The 22,432-nt window shown below is 45.2% G+C and overlaps 2 protein-coding genes across 3 annotated transcripts in view; one reads left to right on the top strand and one right to left on the bottom strand.

Moving 5' to 3' along the window:
- syn3 (synapsin III) overlaps positions 1-22,432 on the top strand; it is a gene marked incomplete at both ends in the record, with an annotated part of 70,996 nt that overhangs the window by 15,903 nt on the left and 32,661 nt on the right. For both annotated transcript variants that reach the window (XM_080757885.1, XM_080757884.1), the window contains 2 exons: positions 282-438; positions 1,595-1,687. In XM_080757885.1, the coding sequence (XP_080614011.1) occupies positions 282-438; positions 1,595-1,687 (250 nt within the window). The remainder of the gene's footprint in view (positions 1-281; positions 439-1,594; positions 1,688-22,432) is intronic.
- Positions 7,011-22,318, bottom strand: LOC308311243 (metalloproteinase inhibitor 3). The gene is made up of 5 exons (XM_080757893.1): positions 21,809-22,318; positions 14,314-14,396; positions 10,929-11,037; positions 9,590-9,711; positions 7,011-7,968 (listed from the first exon to the last, which is right to left on the bottom strand). The coding sequence occupies exons 1-5, from the start codon at positions 21,996-21,998 to the stop codon at positions 7,771-7,773; spliced, it is 702 nt and encodes a 233-aa protein (XP_080614019.1). The 5' UTR covers positions 21,999-22,318; the 3' UTR covers positions 7,011-7,770.

Raw genomic sequence — 22,432 nt, forward strand, 5'->3', positions numbered from 1 at the left:
GGCATTGAACCTCTACCATGAAATGTTCTATGAGCAGGGCCTGGCTGTAAACAAGTTCTTGAGCTTAGTCCAGTTACCCTGGGTAAACATAGTACCTTTCCTTTCCTTAGTCCAGTTACCCTGGGTAAACATAGTACCTTTCCTTTCCTTAGTCCAGTTACCCTGGGTAAACATAGTACCTATCCTTTCCTTAGTCCAGTTACCCTGGGTAAACATAGTACCTATCCTTTCCTTAGTCCAGTTACCCTGGGTAAACATAGTACCTTTCCTTTCCTTTCCAGGTCCTTCAAGCCTGACTTTGTGCTGGTGCGCCAGCACGCCTACAGCATGACCCCCGGAGAGGACCACCGCAGCCTGCTCATGGGCATGCACTTTGGGGGGGTCCCCGGCAGCAACTCCCTGTTCTCCCTCTACAACTTCTGCAGCAAGCCATGGGTGGTGAGTCTAGAGGGGACACATCTATTTAATTTTTTTGTCAAATATGTTTTTATTGAACAGATAAATTATTACAAACATTATAATATGAAATACTTTTTTTATGAAACAAAATGAAACAAAAGATAAAGACAAAAAAGATAAAGAAATCCCTTAACCCTCCCACCCATACTGCTCAGTGACATTGCATACTATATAATAAGATGGTAGAAATCTCGTGGAAAACATCTGAAAAGAAAATGGCGTACAGTCAACCATATCAATGGTATCCTGTCTATTAATCGTTTCTACTCAGGTAATGGACAAGGGGCAGCCAAATCTTATCAAACTGTTTCTCCCTGTTTCTCAGGAAATACCTTATTCTCTCAAGATGAAGTGTACTAGTCATTTCATTTAACCAGTGCTCTTCCTTCTTCCAGTGTGTCCATCTATTTAATTTAACACAAAGCCATGGGTGGTGAGTAGATGGGAAACATCTATTTTAATTAGGGCTGGGACTCTATTCAACATTTTGATCTAATTCATTAGAAGCTTTGTAATTGATTCATCTCGATTAATCACAGATCAATATTCACCCCGAGAACAGTGAGAAACCTTTTTTTTCCAAATGTTTTTTTTGGTATCCCAGTGAATCAATGAATAGTGACTACGGGATTCCACTCATTTTCAACATTTTACTGTCATTAATATACCTTTGAGTTGTGTGGATATAATAAAGTCCCCCCCCCCATTCTGTGTTGCCTAGAACTGGAGGTCTGAAAGAAATCTGTAACAACATGAAGTACATCTCAGTGACATCACACAAATGTACTTCATAATGTTACTGTTTTCTTTCAGACCTCCAGTTCTAGGCAACACATAATGGGGGGACTTTTTTTAAACCAGCCCTTCTCTCTGTTTTTACTCACCACCGCTCAACGTTAATTCAGCTCACCACCGGAGCGGTGGTCACCTCACCACCGAAAATCCAGACTATGAATGAGTCTTAAGACAGAAGTTATCATAATCGGTTCTAGTGAGCAGTTAAGAATCAATAATAAGCAGACTGGGCAACCTGACTGTAGAAAGTAACAGTACAGTAAAGAACTCGGGGGTCATTATTGATTCTGAATTGACTCCTATAAATGGGTTGATGTTGTGTTTTCTTCCCTGCTTGCAGTTTTCTCACATGATCAAGATGTACCACTCTCTGGGTCCAGAGACGTTCCCCCTCAACGAGCAGACCTTCTACCCCAGCCACGCGCAGATGCTGGTGAGTCCCTTAACTCAACCACCGCCAGGGGGGCGCTAGCGATGGTACCCCCCCAAATGTCCCTTAAAACAGCTCAAGTGCTCAAGACATCTCCACACATCTTTATAATTACTCCCGTAGAGGACGTGTGGTTCAAGGTCAAGGTTCAAGGTTTCTTTATTTTGTCTCCCGGAGGAGAAATTTGTCTTGGACCCCAAGGACCCGCCCTGCAGCACACAGTACAGATACAATACAATACACAATACAAGACAACAAAGGTACACAGTGACCCGTACAACAATTAAAATACCACACACCACCATACCTAGTGCAAAATACCTCCTCAAAACCTTCGACCCCTACCCTGTCTGCCCTCTGCAAGGACTCTGTTAAGGAGTGTGATTGACAGAGGGACAAAGGAATGCTTGTACCTATTGTATTTGCACGCATGGACCTCGTACCTCCTACCTGATGGCATTAGCCGATACTCAGGGTATAGTACATGGGAGGGGTCAGACACAATGTTCTTAACCTGTCCAATGGTGGCCTGCTCAAAGATGACCTGGGGGGTGATCGGAGGTGTACTGTAGACATACCCATGATCTTCCCTGCCATTTTGGCTAATTTATAGGATCTCAGATTTGTACTTTACAGTTAGGTTTCCAAACCAACTGGTGATACCATACCTTAGAATGGACTCTATATACTAGCTCTATAGACGATCAGCATTATGTTTCTACTTACACCAAAAGGTCTGAACCTCCGGAGAAAATGAAGGCATGTGGGCACGTCTTAGGTTCTTTCTTTAATGAAAGCGATCATGTTTTGCGCATCATGCGCGCAGCCGTTCACTACCTGGTTCACGGCCCGACAGAACTGTCTCTTCTCTCTGAATCTACGCCGCGGTTTTGTCATCATTTCTGACTCAACCAAGCATCTTGAAATATCAAAGGTACCAAATCACTGAATGCTCCTTTAACGCTTCTAGAGAGAGATCAGAACTAGCGCCTTTATTTTGAATAATTCCGGCGAAACTGGAAGTGCTAAAGTCGTCGGTGTGTTTAATGGCTATTTGGAGAATGAATGACCCTGGCTGGAAAGTGTCTTAAGTGGGAGTGGCTAAGTGGGAGAGGGCGGGGCTTAGCTAAAGGTGAATCTATTGTCACACAGAAAACGATGCACACAGACACGGCCTGTTTTCTTTTTTCTTCCATGAAATCTTTATTATAAAAATATAAAACACAGAAATTAAGTCAGACATTTTCAGCAACCCCTCCCCCTCCCCCACTAGGAAATCAGTGTACATACGCACAGCCTGCGCACTGTGACACTCTGTGATGGTTTTAACTCCAGAGCGCCTACAAACGGATCTTTACAGATCCATTTTCAACCGCGGTTCATTGAACACATTTTGACCTGAGGACGCATCTTTAACTATTATTTTTTCAACTTTAGCTGTTGAAAAATATCAGATCTACAAGCTCTAGTTCTACGAGCTTGTAGATGTTCTATTTTTTTATCGTGACTATGTCTGCAAATCAGATAATTCTGTGGGTCCTTGACATGAAAACGTTTGAGCACTGATGGCGTTTCTCAGAAAACTGTCAGGATTTAGAAGACATTCTGTAGAATCCGGTCTCTCGCGTCTTATTGCGTTCAATGAATGGGTTTGGCAGATTTTTTTGTAAATGCACTCGGGCTCGAGCAGACCAACGTGTTTCTGTGTTAAGCTGTATATTTACACATACATGAATAATACACTAAAGTACTTACTGACATAGAGATGGCCCAGTGGGATACGAGGCCTGAAGCAGAACATGATGGGGTCGTCCCTATGTTCCCCAGGTTCTATGTTCCCCAGGTTCTATGTTCCCCACTTACCTTAGGGTTAGGTTTCTGGTTTAAGGACCTCAGTGTTTTGTACTACACAATTGTATGTAGAACATATCGTCTTTTTTGAAGAGTCTGAGCAATTATGTTTTAGTTTATTTTATGCCAGTGTTCATTTTTAGTTGGCTAAGACTAGGTAGTTTAAAGTAGCCTACGTTGGTAGGCAGGCCTAAAGTTCAATGGATTGTTCATTGAATTGTTTAAATCAGAATTTGCTACTAAAAGTAACACTGTAAGACTAAGTTGCTAAAATACTTTTAGTCTTACTAAAATTACTAGGTTAGGTTTCTGGTTTAGGTTTATTCTAAGTGGGGAACAAAGAACATTTTTTGCATGTTGGGGAACATGATATGAGGCCAGGGCAGAACCAGGAGACAGATTTAGGAACCTAGGTCCAGGGTATAGAACCAGGAGAACAGGACACTTGTCTGGGGCAGGCTAGTCCTACTGAAGCAGGACTGTGTCTGACATCAGGAATGACTGAAGAGATATTTATATATACTGCACTGGAAAACACATGGAAACCATGGAACAGTCTACTGGAGTGAAACCATAGAACAGTGAAACCATAGAACAGTCTACTGGAGTGAACCATGGAACAGTGTAACCATAGAACAATGAAACCATGGAACAGTGTAACCATAGAACAGTGAAACCATAGAACAGTCTACTGTAGTGAAACCATAGAACAGTGAAACCATAGAACAGTCTACTGGAGTGAACCATGGAACAGTGAAACCATAGAACAATAGAACCATGGAACAGTGTAACCATAGAACAGTGAAACCATAGAACAGTCTACTGGAGTGAACCATGGAACAGTGAAACCATAGAACAGTGAAACCATAGAACATAGTCTACTGGAGTGACAACAATATAATGTTATTTTCTTTTCTTTGCTCGATACAAAATATGGAATATATACACTTACAAAATACATTATTGTTTGTTTTGAAAAACCTCTGCTCATGCCTTCGGTGAATATGGGGGCGAAACATATATAATAGCCTGGCTTTTTGCCTCCAGACGACATGACGTTGAATCGACGCCATGTGCCAAAGCCAGGCCACGGAACCGGACCCTCTACGTGAGTACCAGAGGGGGCGACCGCCAGTGTTGATTTCGTCGACTAAAACTAAGACGAAAACTAAATTAAAACTAAGCTACGACGACTAAAACTAACACTAAATATACTGACGATTTCGTCAACAAATAAGAATTAGACTAAAATGTTAGGAAGGGACTAGTGGACAAGAGATCCACTAGAAGCCATTTTACACGTGTATGCTTAAAATAGCCGATCGTTGTGGGCTTGTAGATCCGCTATTTTCAGCAAGTATAAAATCAGCCATTACGACGGCATCAAAGGGCTGCCAAAACACATTGTATTCGACCAAATCACCTGTAAATTTAGCCGACTAAAATCTTATGATATTTAGTCGACTAAAACTAGACTAACACTAAAACATTCCCGGGTGACTAAAATGTGGCCTAAAACTAAGTGAAAACTATTCAAGAGACTAAATGACTAAAACTAAAATTGAAATTTGCTGCCAAAAACAACACTGGCGAGCGCTGTGACGGAGCTGAAGTACCATCAGTGGGCGGTCAGTGGACGGTTCTGGACAATCGGCTGTATGAAATAATAATAAACGAAGCACAGGGAGGGTTTCAGCCTGGTGGATAAGAGGAAAACGGTCTTAGCTTATGTCATGTACAGCAACAAAAAAATATATATATAATATAACGGTCTCTCTGCAAAGGATTAGGTCGTTTCCCCGGCCGTGTCCAAACTTTAGAGTATATATTAATAGAGACGGCACCGGATTTCTCCTCCCACCCACCTGCATTAAGTTGCTCAAAAGCGCATGAGGCGATTTCACTCCTCCTTCCGGTGTATAGGAACAGAGTGCATTCTGGGATGGATTGGGACCAAATCGTGAACGCGCTGTACCGTTGACTATCATTTCACGCGTTCACGTATGAAACGTAGCGTTCACGTGTCATGGCCCCAATAACATGAATGATAGTCAACGGACCAGCGCTGCCCCCGAGCTGCAATACCACATTTCGCCTCAGGGTTTCCTCCGGGTGCCGTCTCAATTATTAATATATACTCCTAGTGTCCATACTGTAGGAATACCAGCCGTCTTGGTGTGTGTTTTGGTTTTCGTTGGAGGGCTCTCCGATTTAGAGTTGCGATATAATCACAAGGATAACGGTTTACGTGTTGCCGACGTTCAGGGAAGCAGAGATTCTATCATCCATAAATAGACAAACATAAAGTTACAGCGTCGTAGACTGTGACAACATAATACATATTATATATATAATATACTTCACTGTGAAACAAAATAAACATTATTAAATACCATAATAATATATAAACCCTTAGAACATGCTCTTTCTCTGGAGAAAAAAAATAGCTATAACTTTAACAGAGCATGTATTTATAAACCTCAGGTGTGTCTGTATCGATAAAACCAACTTCCTCTTGACAGTTTGTGCTGGACCGCAAGAATGCTATAGCTCTGTGTCTACCAGTAGGCTCTCTCTACGCACACTGGATAACTACGTATTCCTACTTCCGGGTCACTACACATTGTTTTTTGTCATGTCATGCGAAAGCACGGAATCATAGCTTGAAATTGACATATTGGTTGTTCAGTTTGACCCACCAGTTTTGGAGATATGGCTTTATAGAGTAATGTCTTGCAGAGAAACGGCGAGTTGAGGAAAAAGGCTTTGACATTTATTTCAACCCCTTTTGGTGTTAGCATTATCTTATGCTTTAGCTATTGAAAAATAGCAGATCTACAAGCTCATAGCAGAGCTTGTAGGTCTGCTATTTTTGAAAAATCGAAGAACGACTGACATAGAAACATAGCTTTTTCACAGAACTGCCTGGATGTAGAAGACATTTTTAAAATCTGATCTCAGGTCAAAATGGGTTTAACTCATTTTGGATAAAAAAATTAAAGAATCAGTTTTTCTCCTCTGGTGAGGTTCTTGACATAAAATAAAAGAAAAGAAAGGTTCCAGAACCACTAGAACCAGAACCACACTGAATGGAACAGAGCCTTCATTATAGTAACACCTGTTGAAAGAAGTCCAGGGAATGTAGGCCCGGATGTAAGGAAGCGTTATTCTGTGTGCGTTCATAGTAGAGCCTAATTGACGTTATTTTTTTGTTGTTGTATTGCCTGGTGCTGTGTTGTTAACGCGCCAGCGCCCCCATTAGGCGGCGTCGGGTATAGCTTTAAAATGTCCTTTTTGTGTCTTTCTGTTGACCGTCCTTTTGACCTTTTCAACGTAATAAACACACTCGGTCACTCTGGGACACTGAGTTTTACGAGTCCCGGCAGTACTAAGGAGTAACAAAGGACAGCATTTTTGGGGGATAAGAGAAGAAGGGGAGGTGGAGGAGGGGACACCGTTGGTATGTGAGGACTGGTTGTGAGAAAGGTTGGGTGTGTTGGGTGTAGCTTGTTTTGGGAGAAAGGTTGGGTGTAGCTTCTTTTGGGAGAAAGGTTGGGTGTGTTGGGTGTAGCTTCTTTTGGGAGAAAGGTTGGGTGTGTTGGGTGTAGCTTCTTTTGGGAGAAAGGTTGGGTGTAGCTTCTTTTGGGAGAAAGGTTGGGTGTAGCTTGTTTTGGGAGAAAGGTTGGGTGTGTTGGGTGTAGCTTGTTTTGGGAGAAAGGTTGGGTGTAGCTTGTTTTGGGGAAGGTTGGGTTGGGGTGGAGGAGGAGGAGGAGGTGGTGAGGTGGAGGGGAGAGAGAGAGAGGGGCGTTGGGGCAGTGTTTTTCAACCAGTGGTCCGGGGACCACCAGTAGGTCCTCGAGAGGGTTCCAGGTGGTCCCCAATAAATGATGCAGCTAAATGATGGAGAGTTTGAACCACGTGGAACCCCTTATTTTGTTCTTTAACTTTTGAGAGTGTAAAATTAAAATGTACTTTTAATTGTACGCTCTCAAGAGTTAAGTCAATGTTAAAACGTGCGCACTTAATTTCACAAGATGTCTACATACATAATAGGCAAAGTCCTATCCAACAATAACAACATTCTTTAGTTTTGGGTCAGCAAGTGTAAATGTCATCAAAACGGTGGTTTCCGTGTGACTCAAATGCCGATAAACGAACGGGCCTTTTGATGTGAAAAATGTTGAAAAGCACTGCGTTTAGGGGTCAGGGGTCAGTGCGTTTGGGCTTCAGAGCGCTCAGGGGTCGGTGGCGTTGATGGCGGTCTTGTCGCGGGCGCTGGTGCCTCGGTACCAGCTGCAGTAGCCCTCTTTCTGCTGGACGCAGGCGTAGTGGCGAGACTGGTAGCCCGGGTAGCCGAAGTGGCTCAGCATGTCCGTCCACAGGCACTCGTTCTTGGAGGTGACGAAGCACGGCAGGTAGTGGCACGGCTTGATCTGAGGAGGAGACACACGGGGATACGTTATTGTCTCTGTATCGTTTGCGACAGCCAGTCACTCATTTTATTTGATACAGTCTGTGTTTAGCGAAAATTTAACTAATTCAGTAGCAGTAACAATAGCGTTTTCTCTCAGTCAGTTGATTCTTCATATCCATATGAGTGAAACGGCCTGGATGACAGGCCCCTATGGGGATCACAATGCAAATAAAACACAGTTTCTTATATGAGGCGATCTAAGATCCCCCCTATGGGGATTACAATACAAATAAAACACAGTTTCTTATATGAGGCGATCTAAAATCCCCCCTATGGGGATTACAATGCAAATAAAAAGTACATGAACCTGTGGACTTGTATAGCTATACCTCTACCGATATTGACGTCAGACTTTCGGTGCTCTATGATGACCGAGGATACGCTCTAAGAGTGTGAAAAACATATTTGTCTTTTAAAGTGTGTTTGAATTGGATGTATTGCTCCGGTATTGCACGCTTCCTGCATTCCGACGCTGTAAATCATCATTTATGGAAGGAATGTGACGCGGAGGCACAACGACTCTGGTATGTTGGCTTTGGCACGCCGAGCCGTTCTCTTTCTATGCTCTCTCTCTCTCTCTCTCTCTCTCATGCACGCACACACGCACACACACACACACACACCCTTTGACCAGCACATAACAAATGCTATACTACATAATCCGTGACTTGTCCAAATGGACGGACTAGGCGTTGGCTGGTCCTCTGGGGCCCCGAGTCCCGACGGCTTCTGTCTGGTCAGTTACTTGTTGTGACGCTGGACTGATGCGTCCAGCAGATGTCCAGAGCTCCATTCAATGGTGTCTGTGTGGTATCCTCATACTGTATTGTATGTGTCCCACTCACCCTATGTTCCACTCACCCTGTGTCCCACTCACCCTATATATGTTCCACTCACCCTGTGTCCCACTCACCCTATGTTCCACTCACCCTGCACCCTCTGTGTTCCACTCACCCTGTGTCCCACTCACCCTATGTTCCACTCACCCTGCACCCTCTGTGTTCCACTCACCCTGTGTCCCACTCACCCTATGTTCCACTCACCCTGCACCCTCTGTGTTCCACTCACCCTGTGTCCCACTCACCCTGCACCCACTGTGTTCCACTCATCGTGCACCCACTGTGTCCCACTCACCCTGCACCCACTGTGTCCCACTCACCCTGTGTCCCACTCACCCTGTGTCCCACTCACCCTGCACCCACTGTGTCCCACTCACCCTGCACCCACTGTGTTCCACTCACCCTGTGTTCCACTCACCCTGTGTCCCACTCACCCTGTGTCCCACTCACCCTGCACCCACTAAAGGCCTATTCATAGTCTGGATTTTCGGTGGTGAGCTGACCACCGGAGCTGAAATAACGTTGAGCGGTGGTGAGTAAAAACAGAGAGAAGAGCTGGAGCGGTGGCGGTGGTTTGCTCTTCACCGCGGCTCGTGACGTCATGCTGTAGTTCGGTGGTCACCTAACCACCGAAAATCTAGACTATGTATGAGCCTTGACACTGCACCCACTGTGTTCCACTCACCCTGTGTCCCACTCACCCTGCACCCACTCACACTGCACCCACTGTGTTCCACTCACCCTGCACCCACAGCCCAGCTGGTAGCGGTGATTGAAGCCTTTCTTCTGGGCCAGCGAGAGGCGGTCCCACCGTTCGTTGAAGTTGCACAGCCCCGTGTACACCTTGCCGTTGAACATGCGACCTGCGTGGACGGACACACACGCACACGCACACACACACACACACACACACACACACACACACACACACACACACACACACACACAGACACACACGTGAGCCACATATTCACAGAGCATGTTGATGGTATCCTATATTGACTTCTTTGGAGCAACTCTATAATTTGCTTGACCGATTTACCTGTGATTTAATTTACTCTGGTTCTTTATTATTCTGTGTAAAATGAAACATGAATCATGAATCATTTTACACTCTCAAGAGTTACCATTATCGTTAAACATCTGCAATACTTAATTTACAAGAAATTAGAGAATGTAGAATAATTGTTATTTTTCATCAACGTTTGCCAACATCAGTACAGCATGGAATTGTGGACGGAATCTTATCCAACAACAAGATATTCTATGTTTTAGGTCTGAGATGGTGGTTCTGTGGCTCAAATGGGTCTGAGAGGCTAAATGTCATCAAAGGGTGGTTCTGTGGCTCAAATGGGTCTGAGAGGCTAAATGTCATCAAACGGTGGTTCCGTGGCCCCAAATACAGAATAAATAATGGACCTTGACATGAAAAGGGTTGATCAAACCCACTGCCGTCAACGAACCACCCAAAGGAATCCCAGTAGTTTGAACTGCGGGGTAAGACAATCCTGTCCGCTAAGCCCACGTTAAAGCAACACCCCTATTTCTGAATGTCCAAAGGTCGCGTACCTCTATTTATAGACCTCTGGCCGCGGGCGGGCTTACCGCCAAAGTCTGGGGTCGCGACCTCTACGACAGGTGCCCCCTTCCAAGCCGCGGGGGCGAAGCGGAACGGAGGAGAACGTCGTTGTTCGTCCGCGTTGTCCTCGACCGCTAACGACCGTGTCGTCACTACGAGGGAATCCCAACCGCGCGCACAGCACACGTTCCTTTCTTAGCCGTGTCGGGTTTGACCGCACGACGTTGACATCATCTGACATCATGTTTGGATGTGTGCTACAGCTCTGGTTCCCAGACTGGAAGGACCCCCAAATTGACACTATAATCAGCCCCGCGGACCCCCATTAGAAGATATATGCCAGGGACCCCCATACAAAGATCTTTACGGCTCTAGCAGTGATTCTCAACTCGATGAACTGCAGCGGCCAATTAACTTTTTTTAAATATCCACGCTTCCACCACGCAGGTCGCTACTGTGGTTTATTTATTTACCTGTGATCAGACACTGGTCTTTATTTACCTGTGATCAGATACTGGTATTTATTGATGTCAAACTTGACGCCACACAGTCCCTCTGAGGCGTCGGTGTAGATGTGTTGGACGTGCTGCATCTTGAAGCCTTTGTACATCTGAGAGAGAGAGAGAGAGAGGGAGAGAGAGAGGGGGGGAGAGAGGGAGAGGGAGAGAGAGGGAGGGAGAGAGAAATGGAGGGAGAGAGATGGAGGTAGAGGGAGAGAGATGGAGGGAGGGAGAGGGAGAGAGGGAGAACACATCAGTTTAATACCAGTAGTGTAAGTAACTAAGTACATTTACTCAAGTATTACTTTACTTAATTACTACATTATTATGTTGAGGTATTTGTACTTTACTTGAGTATTTCCAAACAGGGTTTTTCACCACTAACGTAGAAACATAGGGTGTTTTTTTTTCTCCAGAAAACTGTCAGGATTTAGAAGACCTTATTTTTTTAGAGTGGGCCTCGGGTCTAAAGGGGTTTAAATGAACACCTGGCCTCCTGCTGAGGGTAAATGACCACAGAGTGCCAGCCAGTCACAGTAAGCTGCTTCATCTATCAGACATTCCCTTTATAAGAATTCCTCGTGGGAGATAAAGCATTAAGCTCGGCCCGTAACTAAATCACAGATAACATAATTACATTGCATAACAAACACACTGTGACTTTTATGACTAGTTGTTTTTGACTAGGTTGCAGTGCAGCACACCATGGTTCTATTGGTTTTCCCATGAGAATATGTATCGTTTTTTTATAGTCTGTAGTTGCTGAACATTGACTACGTTAATTATAATATAAACATGTATCATCTTTAGTCTGTAGTTGCTGAATATTTACTACGTTCAAAATGTGTCACCTGGAGCCATAACTACTGTGGCTTTAAACAGACAACATCAAAGTGCTTAAAGACTTAAACCTCTCTTAAAGTCTCTCTCTTGTAGCAAAAACACATAAGAGGAACTAAAATGAACTGTAACAGCCAACTAGTGCTGCTCGATTCTTCACAAAATGAGATGGCATACTGTAGGTGTCTGAATCTAGATCGCCATCTTTTTTCCGGGCTTTATTGGCATGAGAAACCATACATTTACTTTGCCACAGCAGAAAGAACAATACAGCAATACAATCAAAACAAATTATACATTTGAAAGTCAGAATCTTCAATAGATCAATTTCTATACCAAGATCACTCGATGCAGGTATAGTGCAGGAATATACACAATGATTAGTCTTTAGGGTGGTTGTGTTCCATTTGATATCCTTCTATCACAGCAACTCGCAACCACACACACACACACACACACACACACACACACACACACACACACACACACACACACACACACACACACAGCCACACACACAACCACACACACACACACACACACACACACACACACACACAACCCCACACAACCACACACACACAGCTGACATAGTCCAGTGTTTTTCTGCCATGGGAGCTGTTTTTGCCGTTTTGCTAGAGTGTGATTTATTTGGTCTGCCAACGGACAGGAAATCCCTGTTTAGATGCGCCGCCTTTCTCAGAAAAAGTGGGACGAATTGCACAGGCCAGTTAACAACCGGGGGGGAATTGTTTAGCAAGGCAAAAAAGCATTCTTCTCACAGCGAGGAGGAAATGTGTTGTTATTTATAAGAAGAGGCACAAATAGATGGCTGACTCTCATGTCTCTGTTGTTCGAGAGTCCTTACACAACACACACACACACACAGCAGCAGTTGTTGTTGTTGTTGTTGTTTTTGGCAGTACATTTTGATTTTAATTTTAGTCATAGTCTCTTGAATAGTTTTCATTTAGTTTTAGTCACGTTTTAGTCACCTGGAATGTCTCAGTGTTTAGTCTAGTTTTAGTCGATTAAATATCATAAGATTTTAGTAGACTAAATCTACAGGTGATTTGGTCAACTCAGATGTATTTTGGCGGGCCTTGATGCCGTCGTAATGACTGTTTATTTGTTTCACTTGCTGAAAATGGACAATCTACAAGCTCACAACGCGTCGCAAGCTTATAGATCTGCTATTTCCAGCATGCAACCAAAGTGTAAAATGACTTATACTGGATCTCTTGTCCACTAGTCCCTTCCTAACCTTTTTTCTAGTTTTTATGTTGCCATATATTCATTCCATATACGGTATTTAGTCTTAGTTTCAGTCATCATAGCTTAGTGTTTCCATTTAGTTTCCATTTAGTTTTCGTCAGTGAAAATAGGTAGTCGACGAACACTTTTAGTCTCAGTTTTAGTCTACGAAAAGGATTCTATCCTTGACCGTTGCATTGCAAATGAATAGGTGTTTAGGATGTCTATGGAGTTGACATTACTCTAATAGACCCCCAGGTGTTGTATATGTGTCTATGGAGTTAACATTACTCTAATAGACACCCAGGTGTTGTATATGTATCTATGGAGTTAACATTACTCTAATAAACCCCCAGGTGTTGTATATGTGTCTATGGAGTTAAAATTACTCTAATAGACCCCCAGGTGTTGTGTATGTGTCTATGGAGTTAACATTACTCTAATAAACCCCCAGGTGTTGTATATGTGTCTATGGAGTTAACATTACTCTAAATGGCAAATGGAATGACAGCACTGCATGCATCTTTAATTATAATCACAAGGAGATTACCAACAGGAACAAATCACTAGTGGGAGACGATTACACTTTTACTGTTTTCGGGGTGCAGACCGTAGGATTGTTTTCATACCCTCATATCGATGCAGTGTTTGACTTTGGTGGTGTTTATCCCCCCTTCCCCTCCCAACCGCCCCACCCTTAATTCATAATGTCTGTAAGTAAGCTACTAATCTCGTGCCTGCCTCTTGGCTGCTGTCTGAACAGAGGGACGGTTGCCAGAGCTGGCGAGGGAGGCAGGCACGGCCTTTGGGAAATAACGCAAGATTATGTAAGAAAGAATATCAGGGGGAAAATATCAGAGCGCCTGGCTTTGGTTTCGCCCTGCAGAGTTCTGGAGGACGTGTGCCAAATATATACAGACTCCATAATTAGAAGAGACTTTGAGCAGTCGCAGCTCTGTGTGTGTGTGTGTGTTTGTGTGTGTGTGTGTGTGTGTGTGTGTGTGTGTGTTTCCTCAGACAGCTGTTGCTCAGGCGCAGCTTTACTTTCTGGTAAACGGTGCATTTATAGAGCGTTTTTTTTGTTGTAATTATCCCAAAGCGCTTTACGTCAAAAACCTAACCATAACCGCAAAGCACAGGAGCAGCGCATGTTCGACCGCTATAGTCCGACCGTTGTTCCCGCATGTCGGACTAAATGCTCCGTCGTAATTACGTGCGGATCCCGTTTGACAGTGTAGCTAATGCTATAGCGCATCATTCCAACATGGCCGACACTAACTCTTACAGCTTACCTTCATCTGCTTGACGGTGTAGCGCATCATTCCAAAATGGCCGTCTTTCAGGAGCTTCTTGGCTACCACTTTGGCGCGGATCACTGAGAAGAGAGGATACAAAAAAATATGTTTTTACGAGTGAAGATTAGGAGTGTGTTCCAGAGTACAGAACCTCTTTATGTTCAGGTTTGATTGATTGATTGATTAGAAGTATTTATTAACAGTTTGTAGAATTACAGTACATTTCAAGCACAACTCATTACAAAGACTGTTAACTGTGAGTGGACGACTCAATAAAGCATTACACTTGTTTACAAGAGGGACCACCTTGTTCAATTCATCATAACATTTAGAGACGTACAAATATACACTTCTATATATAGCCAAAAAACAGGAAATCATCATCATCATAGAGGAGGTAAAAATGGAAAAGAAACATATACAGTGAGGGGGGGGGGGAGGGGTGGGTGGCACAAATAAGAGAAATCTCCATATTATAGCTGGGTGGGTCCTGCCCATCTCTCTGCCTCCCAAACCTCGCCCCTCATGTTGTATCATTCCTTAATCCACGCGCACGCGTCCTGTTGTTGAGACGGGCAACATGGTTCTATATCGGCCTGCGGGCCTCCAACAGATCCTATCTACGCCGGGGGCGGGGGCGGGGGGGGGGAGCAGCGCAGCGCCCTCATGTAAACGGCCGGGGGTTAAAACTCTCAACGGATTTAGCTTTTGCTTTCACTCCCCGTTTGCAATAAGTATAAGTAAGTGGGCCTATTGTATTGTAGTGGTCTTAATTTAGGACAGTGAACGGACCCTCCCCAGAGGGACCGGTGTCACTGCTCTGCCCCATGGGGCCATGGGGGGAGACACACCCCCCCCAGTGAACGGACCCTCCCCAGAGGGACCGGTGTCACTGCTCTGCCCCATGGGGCCATGGGGGGAGACCCCCAATACAGGAGGGGGTCTACGGTCTAGTAGTGTGAAGTTCACCTGCTAATAGTATAGTTTTAGTCATTAGTATCTTCAATAGTTTTCATTTAGTTTCAGTCACATTTTAGTCACCTGGAATGTTGTAGTGTTAAGTCTAGTTTTAGTCGACTAAATCTACAGTTGATTTAGTCGACTAAAATGTATTGACCACAGACAGGTCAGTCCACCTGCTGACCACAGACAGGTCAGTCCACCTGCTGACCACAGACAGCTAATGACCACAGACAGGTCAGTCCACCTGCTGACCACAGACAGCTAATGACCACAGACAGGTCAGTCCACCTGCCAACCACAGACAGGTCAGTCCACCTGCCAACCACAGACAGGTCAGTCCACCTGCCGACCACAGACGGGTCAGTCCACCTGCCAACCACAGACATAACATATCCAACACTGTCTGCGGGGATGATTGTTATCTTTATCCCAGTGGAATTTCCTTCCCACATTCCTTTGGAGCCTCACATTCTCTAGAGTGGAAAAAAAGAAAAAGAAAACATTCTTCCCCCGACTAGAGAAATAAATAAATGAAGCACGTGTCACTGTCGAAATGTCCTTGAACAAGACACTGAACCCCTAATTGCTCCTGATGTGCAGGTCGGTGCCTTGCATGGTTTCCTCCGCCATCTGTGTATGAATGTGTAAAGCTATGTAAAGCGCACGCATGCACGCAACGTGGGAATCATTTCAAACCACCGTGCTCTCGGGATGCTTTCTTGACCTTTCAAATAATGTGTGTTCTTTTTCTGAGGGGCGCCAGCCCCCCCTGTGCCCAGCTTGGCTGAGCACGGAGTGTGACGTAGGATGTGTAAGGCACTACGCTACGCGAGGCACGGCCTCCGAGGGACCATGAAGGGCACAATTACCCAGGAATGTATAATAAGGATAGGAAACATCTGCTGGAAACCTCCACAGTAGAATACACAGCAGCCGCATTTCCCTTCCAAACGTAGTTTCCTTTTCTGTCTCTCTGAACCTCAAAAGTGAAACTATATGGAACCGTTTTTATGGGCCTTTCACACGGGAAGCGATGAACGCAGTCGTTCATAGTTTACAGACCTGTAAAGGGTCCATGTAGAACCCCCTCCTCAAGTCCCCGGACCCCCACTTTTTAAGAAGCGTTTTCACACACAGTCCAAACACATTCTCCAGATAGCTCCAAGGAGTCACTGGACGCGCCGGCCACTGACTGGCCGCCGGCCATGCCGTTGCTGTGTGGAATGTGTGAAAGGACTCCGGCTCCGGGTCTCTCCAGAGGCAGACCGGGGTCTACGGTGACCCCCGTCTCCAGAGGCAGACCGGGGTCTACGGTGACCCCCGTCTCCAGAGGCAGACCGGGGTCTACGGTGACCCCCGTCTCCAGAGGCAGACCGGGGTCTACGGTGACCCCCGTCTCCAGACACAGACCGGTGGTCTGTGTCATTTCCCCACGGTGACCCCCGGGAGAAGAAAAAATAAAAACCTCCAGGGGGGAAAAAAGGGTCCTCCCTACAGGGTGACCAGAGTCCCTCATTTCGATCCTTCATTTCTAAGACTTTTCAGGCGTCAAATTGACGTACACATGTAACCCATTTTGACCTGAAATCAGATTCTAAAAAATGTCTTCTAAATCCAGTTTTCTGAAAAAGCTATGTTTCTGTCAGTCGTTCTTCGATTTTTCAAAAATAGCAGACCTACAAGCTTGTAGCGCGGCACTATATCTCCACACTCACTCCAGAGGGCCACTATATCTCCACTCTCACTCCAGAGGGCCACTATATCTCCACACTCACTCCAGAGGGGCCACTATATCTCCACTCTCACTCCAGAGGGGCCACTATATCTCCACTCTCACTCCAGAGGGCCATATTGCATATTGCTGACCAGAATTAGCATTTTTAAACCAAATGTGAGACGCCAGAGTGGTTTAATTACAAAATGATGGGCAATATTATAGGCCTCTGGGCGACAATGATGATGCATTTATAATAACTCGAGTAAGTTGCTAAGCCTGTCCCCCGCCCCCCCCGTCCCCCCACTTGTCCCACACAAGCGATACTCTTCTGTCCCTCAAATGAACAGTTTGGATGTGGTCACCCTAGAGCCCTTCCACACACACACACACACACACACACACACACGTCTCACACCAGTAATACTGTCTGTCAGTGCGCTAACTATAATGTCCCACACCATGTGTATATATCGCTCTCTCTCCCTCTCTCGCTCTCTCTCCCGCTCTCTCTCCCTCTCCCGCTCCTTCTCTCTCTCTCTCTCCCTCTCTCTCTCTCTCTCCCTCTCTCTCTCTCCCTCTCTCTCTCTCTCAGCTATCATGGTACAGGCCAGTGTGTTTGCGTTCTCAGTGACTCAGATACATGTTCCGTGGAGGATTTGACATGTATATGAGATGACATAAATGCTAAATTTATACATGTATATGAGATGACATATGAGATGACATATGAGATGACATATGCTACATTTACATATGCTTTTTACGACGTTCACATTGTGAAGGTAAACTCGTTTAGCCCAGCAGCGTGCAAGGGATCACGAAACGACAAAGAGATATATATATATATATATATATATATATATATATATATCTTTGGGTCTACATATTGCATGGCAAGGAGAAAGTCACCCGTTTGTGTGTGTGTGGGAGGGAGAGAGACAGAGAGAGACACACAGAGAGAGAGAGAGACACACGGAGAGAGAGAGAGAGACAGAGAGAGAGAGAGAGGGATGGTGACAGTCATGTTTTAGTATGCAGGACAGCTTCCCAGCCTTAGGCGACAGAAGACAGAGGAATTCTCAGTATGACACACACACACACACACACACACACACACACACACACACACACACTGCCATGCTGGAACCTACACTGTGAAACCGACTGCATCACGCTCCTTAAAGTATATCTATAAGCAATAATATAATAATAATAATCAATAGTTTAATCCATTCATTGTCTCCACCAGGCCAAAGGCATGGGGTGAGAGTATGTTTTGCACTCCGTCCGTCCGTGTGTGTGTGTGTGTGTGTGTGTGTGTGTGTGTGTGTCCGTCCGTCCGTCCGTCTATGTAAAGGTATGAATGTGTGTGTGAATGTGTGAATATAATGCACAATCTATGTAAAGGTGTGTGAATGTGTGTGTGAATGTGTGTGTGAATGGGTGAATGTAATGCACAATCTATGTAAAGGTGTGTGAATGTGTGTGTGAATGGGTGAATGTAATAAAGCACCTTGGATAAAGGCGCTATATAAATGCACCATTTCCCAGCAGGGAGGTGAGAAGGTGGTGGTACCTCCACCACCACCACCACCACCCAGCAGAACATGCTGCCACAGGCCAACTATACAAAACAAAGCCAATAGCCCGTACATTTTTTTGGACTCTTTGACAAAGCTCCTCTATACGCACAGCTAAATACCTACGACCCATACGGGCCGTGACTGACTTGAGGGAGATCGGTTTCTCCCCCCGCCGGCCCGCCCGCCCGCCCGCTCCCCTGATCCCGAGCCAAGCACACACCAGCGCCGCTAATCCTCCTCAACTGACCCACTTCATTGTAGCCTCCTATATACTATCCCTTCAAGACCCCAGACCAGATTCCAGACAAAAATATGTCTTTGCAGAAGCAAAGATTTAAGTTACAAACGTTTGCAGTGAAAGAATATATATTCATGAAGATATATGGGTCACGGTTTTTCAAAGAATTGCAGATCTTACAAGCTCGTAGCGCGGCAGTTTAAAATAATGGTTTATAAAGTGTGTTTAAAAGTTAAAATGCGTTCCGGGGCTCAGAGGGCTATATGTAAAGTCTGGCTCCTGTCACCCGAGGGTCCCGAGCACAGGGAACCCAAATCTGTGGGGTCAAAGGTCAGGCCTCCTAATCTTTGGCACTGAAAAAGAAAAAAGGCTTTGGGAAAACAACCGCTGCTTCTTTCCCCCCTAGTGCAGCTTAACTGATGCATGTGTCCCTATAGCGATGACACCAGGGAACGACAGCTTTCTACCTCTGGTCTGCTTTGAGGCAGGACTCCAGAGAAGAAGGGAAGATACAACCTCATTGTCAGTTCTTTAGCAGTGGCCGGCAAACTGTGTTCTTCTGGATCGGACTAGTGAAGAAACACGGGGAAGGTTGCCGTATATTAGATTAGTCTCCCAAGAGATATTTTGTGCTCTCATTAGAAGGCGGGTGTAAGTGCCATCCAACCATTTCTCTAATTTCTCTGAGTCAGAGTAGAATCGGCTCGACGGTCGTCCTAAATATTTTTTTACTTTGAATACCTTACTAAGCTGGGATGAACAGATCGTATGCATGTCATTGCAGGCTGACCAGGCCATACCCTTCAGTTTGAAAGTCCTTTTGGGAAGAAGATATACATGAACCCAAATACTTTTCAACCTGTTTCAGAGGAGTGTTAAGTGTTTATAATATGGTTATTGTTGGATTTGCATATATCTATGTATTCAGCATTAAATTACGCATTTTGGTCTCGTTGAGATAGAGACCAACACAGTTGGAGGCCTGCTCAAGAGACTGAAGGAGAGCCTGAGCGTATTCCAATGATTATTTTGACCCCCCTGGCTACAAGCTACGAGCTTGTATAGGTCTGCTATTTTTGAAAAATTGAAGAATGACTGACATAGAAACATAGCTTTTTCAGAAAAGTGTCAGGATGTAGAAGACATTTTTAGAATCTGATCTCAGGTCAAAAGTGCTTAAAGACTTAAACCTCTTAAAGTCTCTCTTGTAGCAAAACAACATAGGAGAAACTAAAATGAACTGGACAGACAACTAGTTCTGTCTCAGATTTAGAAATGTGATCTCTTGGCGTGTCTGAATCAATTTCGCGACCTTTTTTTCCGATTAATTGTGCAGCTCATTGTGGTCTAGATGACTGAGTGTTGACTTGTTGCTCTGTTGATGTTGTGGGATTTTAGTTTTGGCATATTTAGAATATGGATGCTTAACTTTGCACCAAACCAGTATTTCTTGCAGTGGGACGACGGTGACATTTAGCCCTATAACCTCACAGGAGGCCACGGGTGACTTTTAACCTGCAGCATGGATTAGTTGTAACCCGCCACGCATGTCAGGAGCCACGGGTGACTTTTAACCCCGCGTAAACGGGTGAGCTTGTATAGATCGGCTATTTTCAACTTTTCAATTTTCAATTTGAACACTTTCTGCATAATGACTACTTTCTACTTTGGTACTTACATACCGATACCAGTACTTTTATTCCAGCAAATTTTGAATCCGCGGGACAATTACTTGTAACGGAGTATTCCTATATTAAAGTATTGATACTTTTACTTAACTCCACATGCTGGTCTGCATGGTTGTCAACAACCACGACATGCATGTCTACAGTGATCGACGGCTTGAATCACTCATCCAATCAGAGCTGGGGCCAGTTGCTATGGCAACCACCTGCTCTTTCAGTAAGTGACACACGCGCGCAGAGCAGTGTGACTGACGAGTAAACACACACACACACACACACACACACACGTGCACAGCAGTGTGACTGACGAGTAAACACACACGCACGGCAGTGTGACTACAGTAAACACACACACACACACACACGTGCACAGCAGTGTGACTGACGAGTAAACACACACACACAGCAGTGTGACTACAGTAAACACACACGCACACACGCGGCAGTGTGACTGACGAGTAAACACACACACACGCCCGCGCAGCATGCAGTGTGATTGACGAGTAAAAAACACACACACACACACACACACACAGCAGTGTGACTACAGTAAACACACACACGCACACACGCGGCAGTGTGACTGACTAGTAAACACACACACACACACACGTGCACAGCAGTGTGACTACATGTAAACACAAACACACACGGCAGTGTGACTGACTAGTAAACAAACACACACACACACATACACACACGTGCACAGCAGTGACTACATGTAAACACAAACACACACGCACACGCGGCAGTGTGACTGACTAGTAAACACACACACACGCGCGCATGCAGTGTGACTGACAAGTAAACACACACACACGCGTGTGCAGCAGCGTGACGGAGTAAACAGACGCATGGAGCAGTATATATATATATATATATATATATATATTTCTAACCGATGCTAAAACCAACGCAGCTTCTTTGTTGTGTTTGTATTTTTTTTTCTGCTCTATCTTCGGCTGCTATAATCAAACCTTTTATATGATTCTGCTATGATTCCTTTTACACATCACAGGGTCCATTATGTAATATGGCATCTGAGCCACGGACCACCGTTTGATGACATTTATAGCCTCTCAGAACCATTTGAGCCACGGACCACCATTTGATGACATTTAGCCTTAGTCTCAGGGGGTACGGATGGATGAATGGATATAATTGTAAACATACCGCGTCCTGCGGGTGGGTGGGCATGGGTACGAGGGGACCGGGTACGGGGGTACTAGGGGAGGGGGTACGAGGGTACGAGGGGAGGGAGTATGGGGGTACGAGGGGAGAGGGTACGAGGGGACGGGGTACGTACCTATGTCTGCGCTGCAGTAGGCGTCCTGTGGGTGGGTGGGCATACAGGAGCAGGCGTCCGTCAGCGTGCTCATGTTGTGGAGACCCAGGCTGAGGACCAGCAGCGCGCGCAGCCACAGCCGCTGACAGGCGGACCACCGCTGACACCGCTGCCCCCCCGCGGACCCCCCCCCGGACCACCGCATCTCCATGTAGATGATAGAGGTTAGAGAGGTTTGGTTTTCCACCCCAAAAGAAGAAGAAGATAACCCTTGGTTTGGTTTGGTTTGGTTTTGACTTCTTCAAGTTATAAACGGAGCAAAAGAAAAACAACTCCACTGTTGACTGCTGTGTAGAATATTAAATAAATGTTACGTCCAGAATTGGTTTCGTACGTTCCAAGTTCAAAGTCCTCCTCCTCCGTGTCCTGTACGTCTGTGTCACACACACACACTGTCACACACACACACACGCTCTCTCTCTCTCGCACGCCCGTGTTCCACTCAGACTCTAGTCTATTCACTCACTGTGCCTTTCCTCTCCTCGCAACGGACCATAATATACTGAGAGGGAGAGAGAGAGACAGAGAGAGAGAGAGACACAGAGAGAGAGAGAGCTGCGTGTGAAGCCATGCAGCCACGCCCCC

The sequence above is a fragment of the Protomyctophum bolini genome, assembly GCF_963924005.1.
Source record: "Protomyctophum bolini genome assembly, chromosome: 23".
NCBI lineage: Eukaryota > Metazoa > Chordata > Actinopteri > Myctophiformes > Myctophidae > Protomyctophum > Protomyctophum bolini.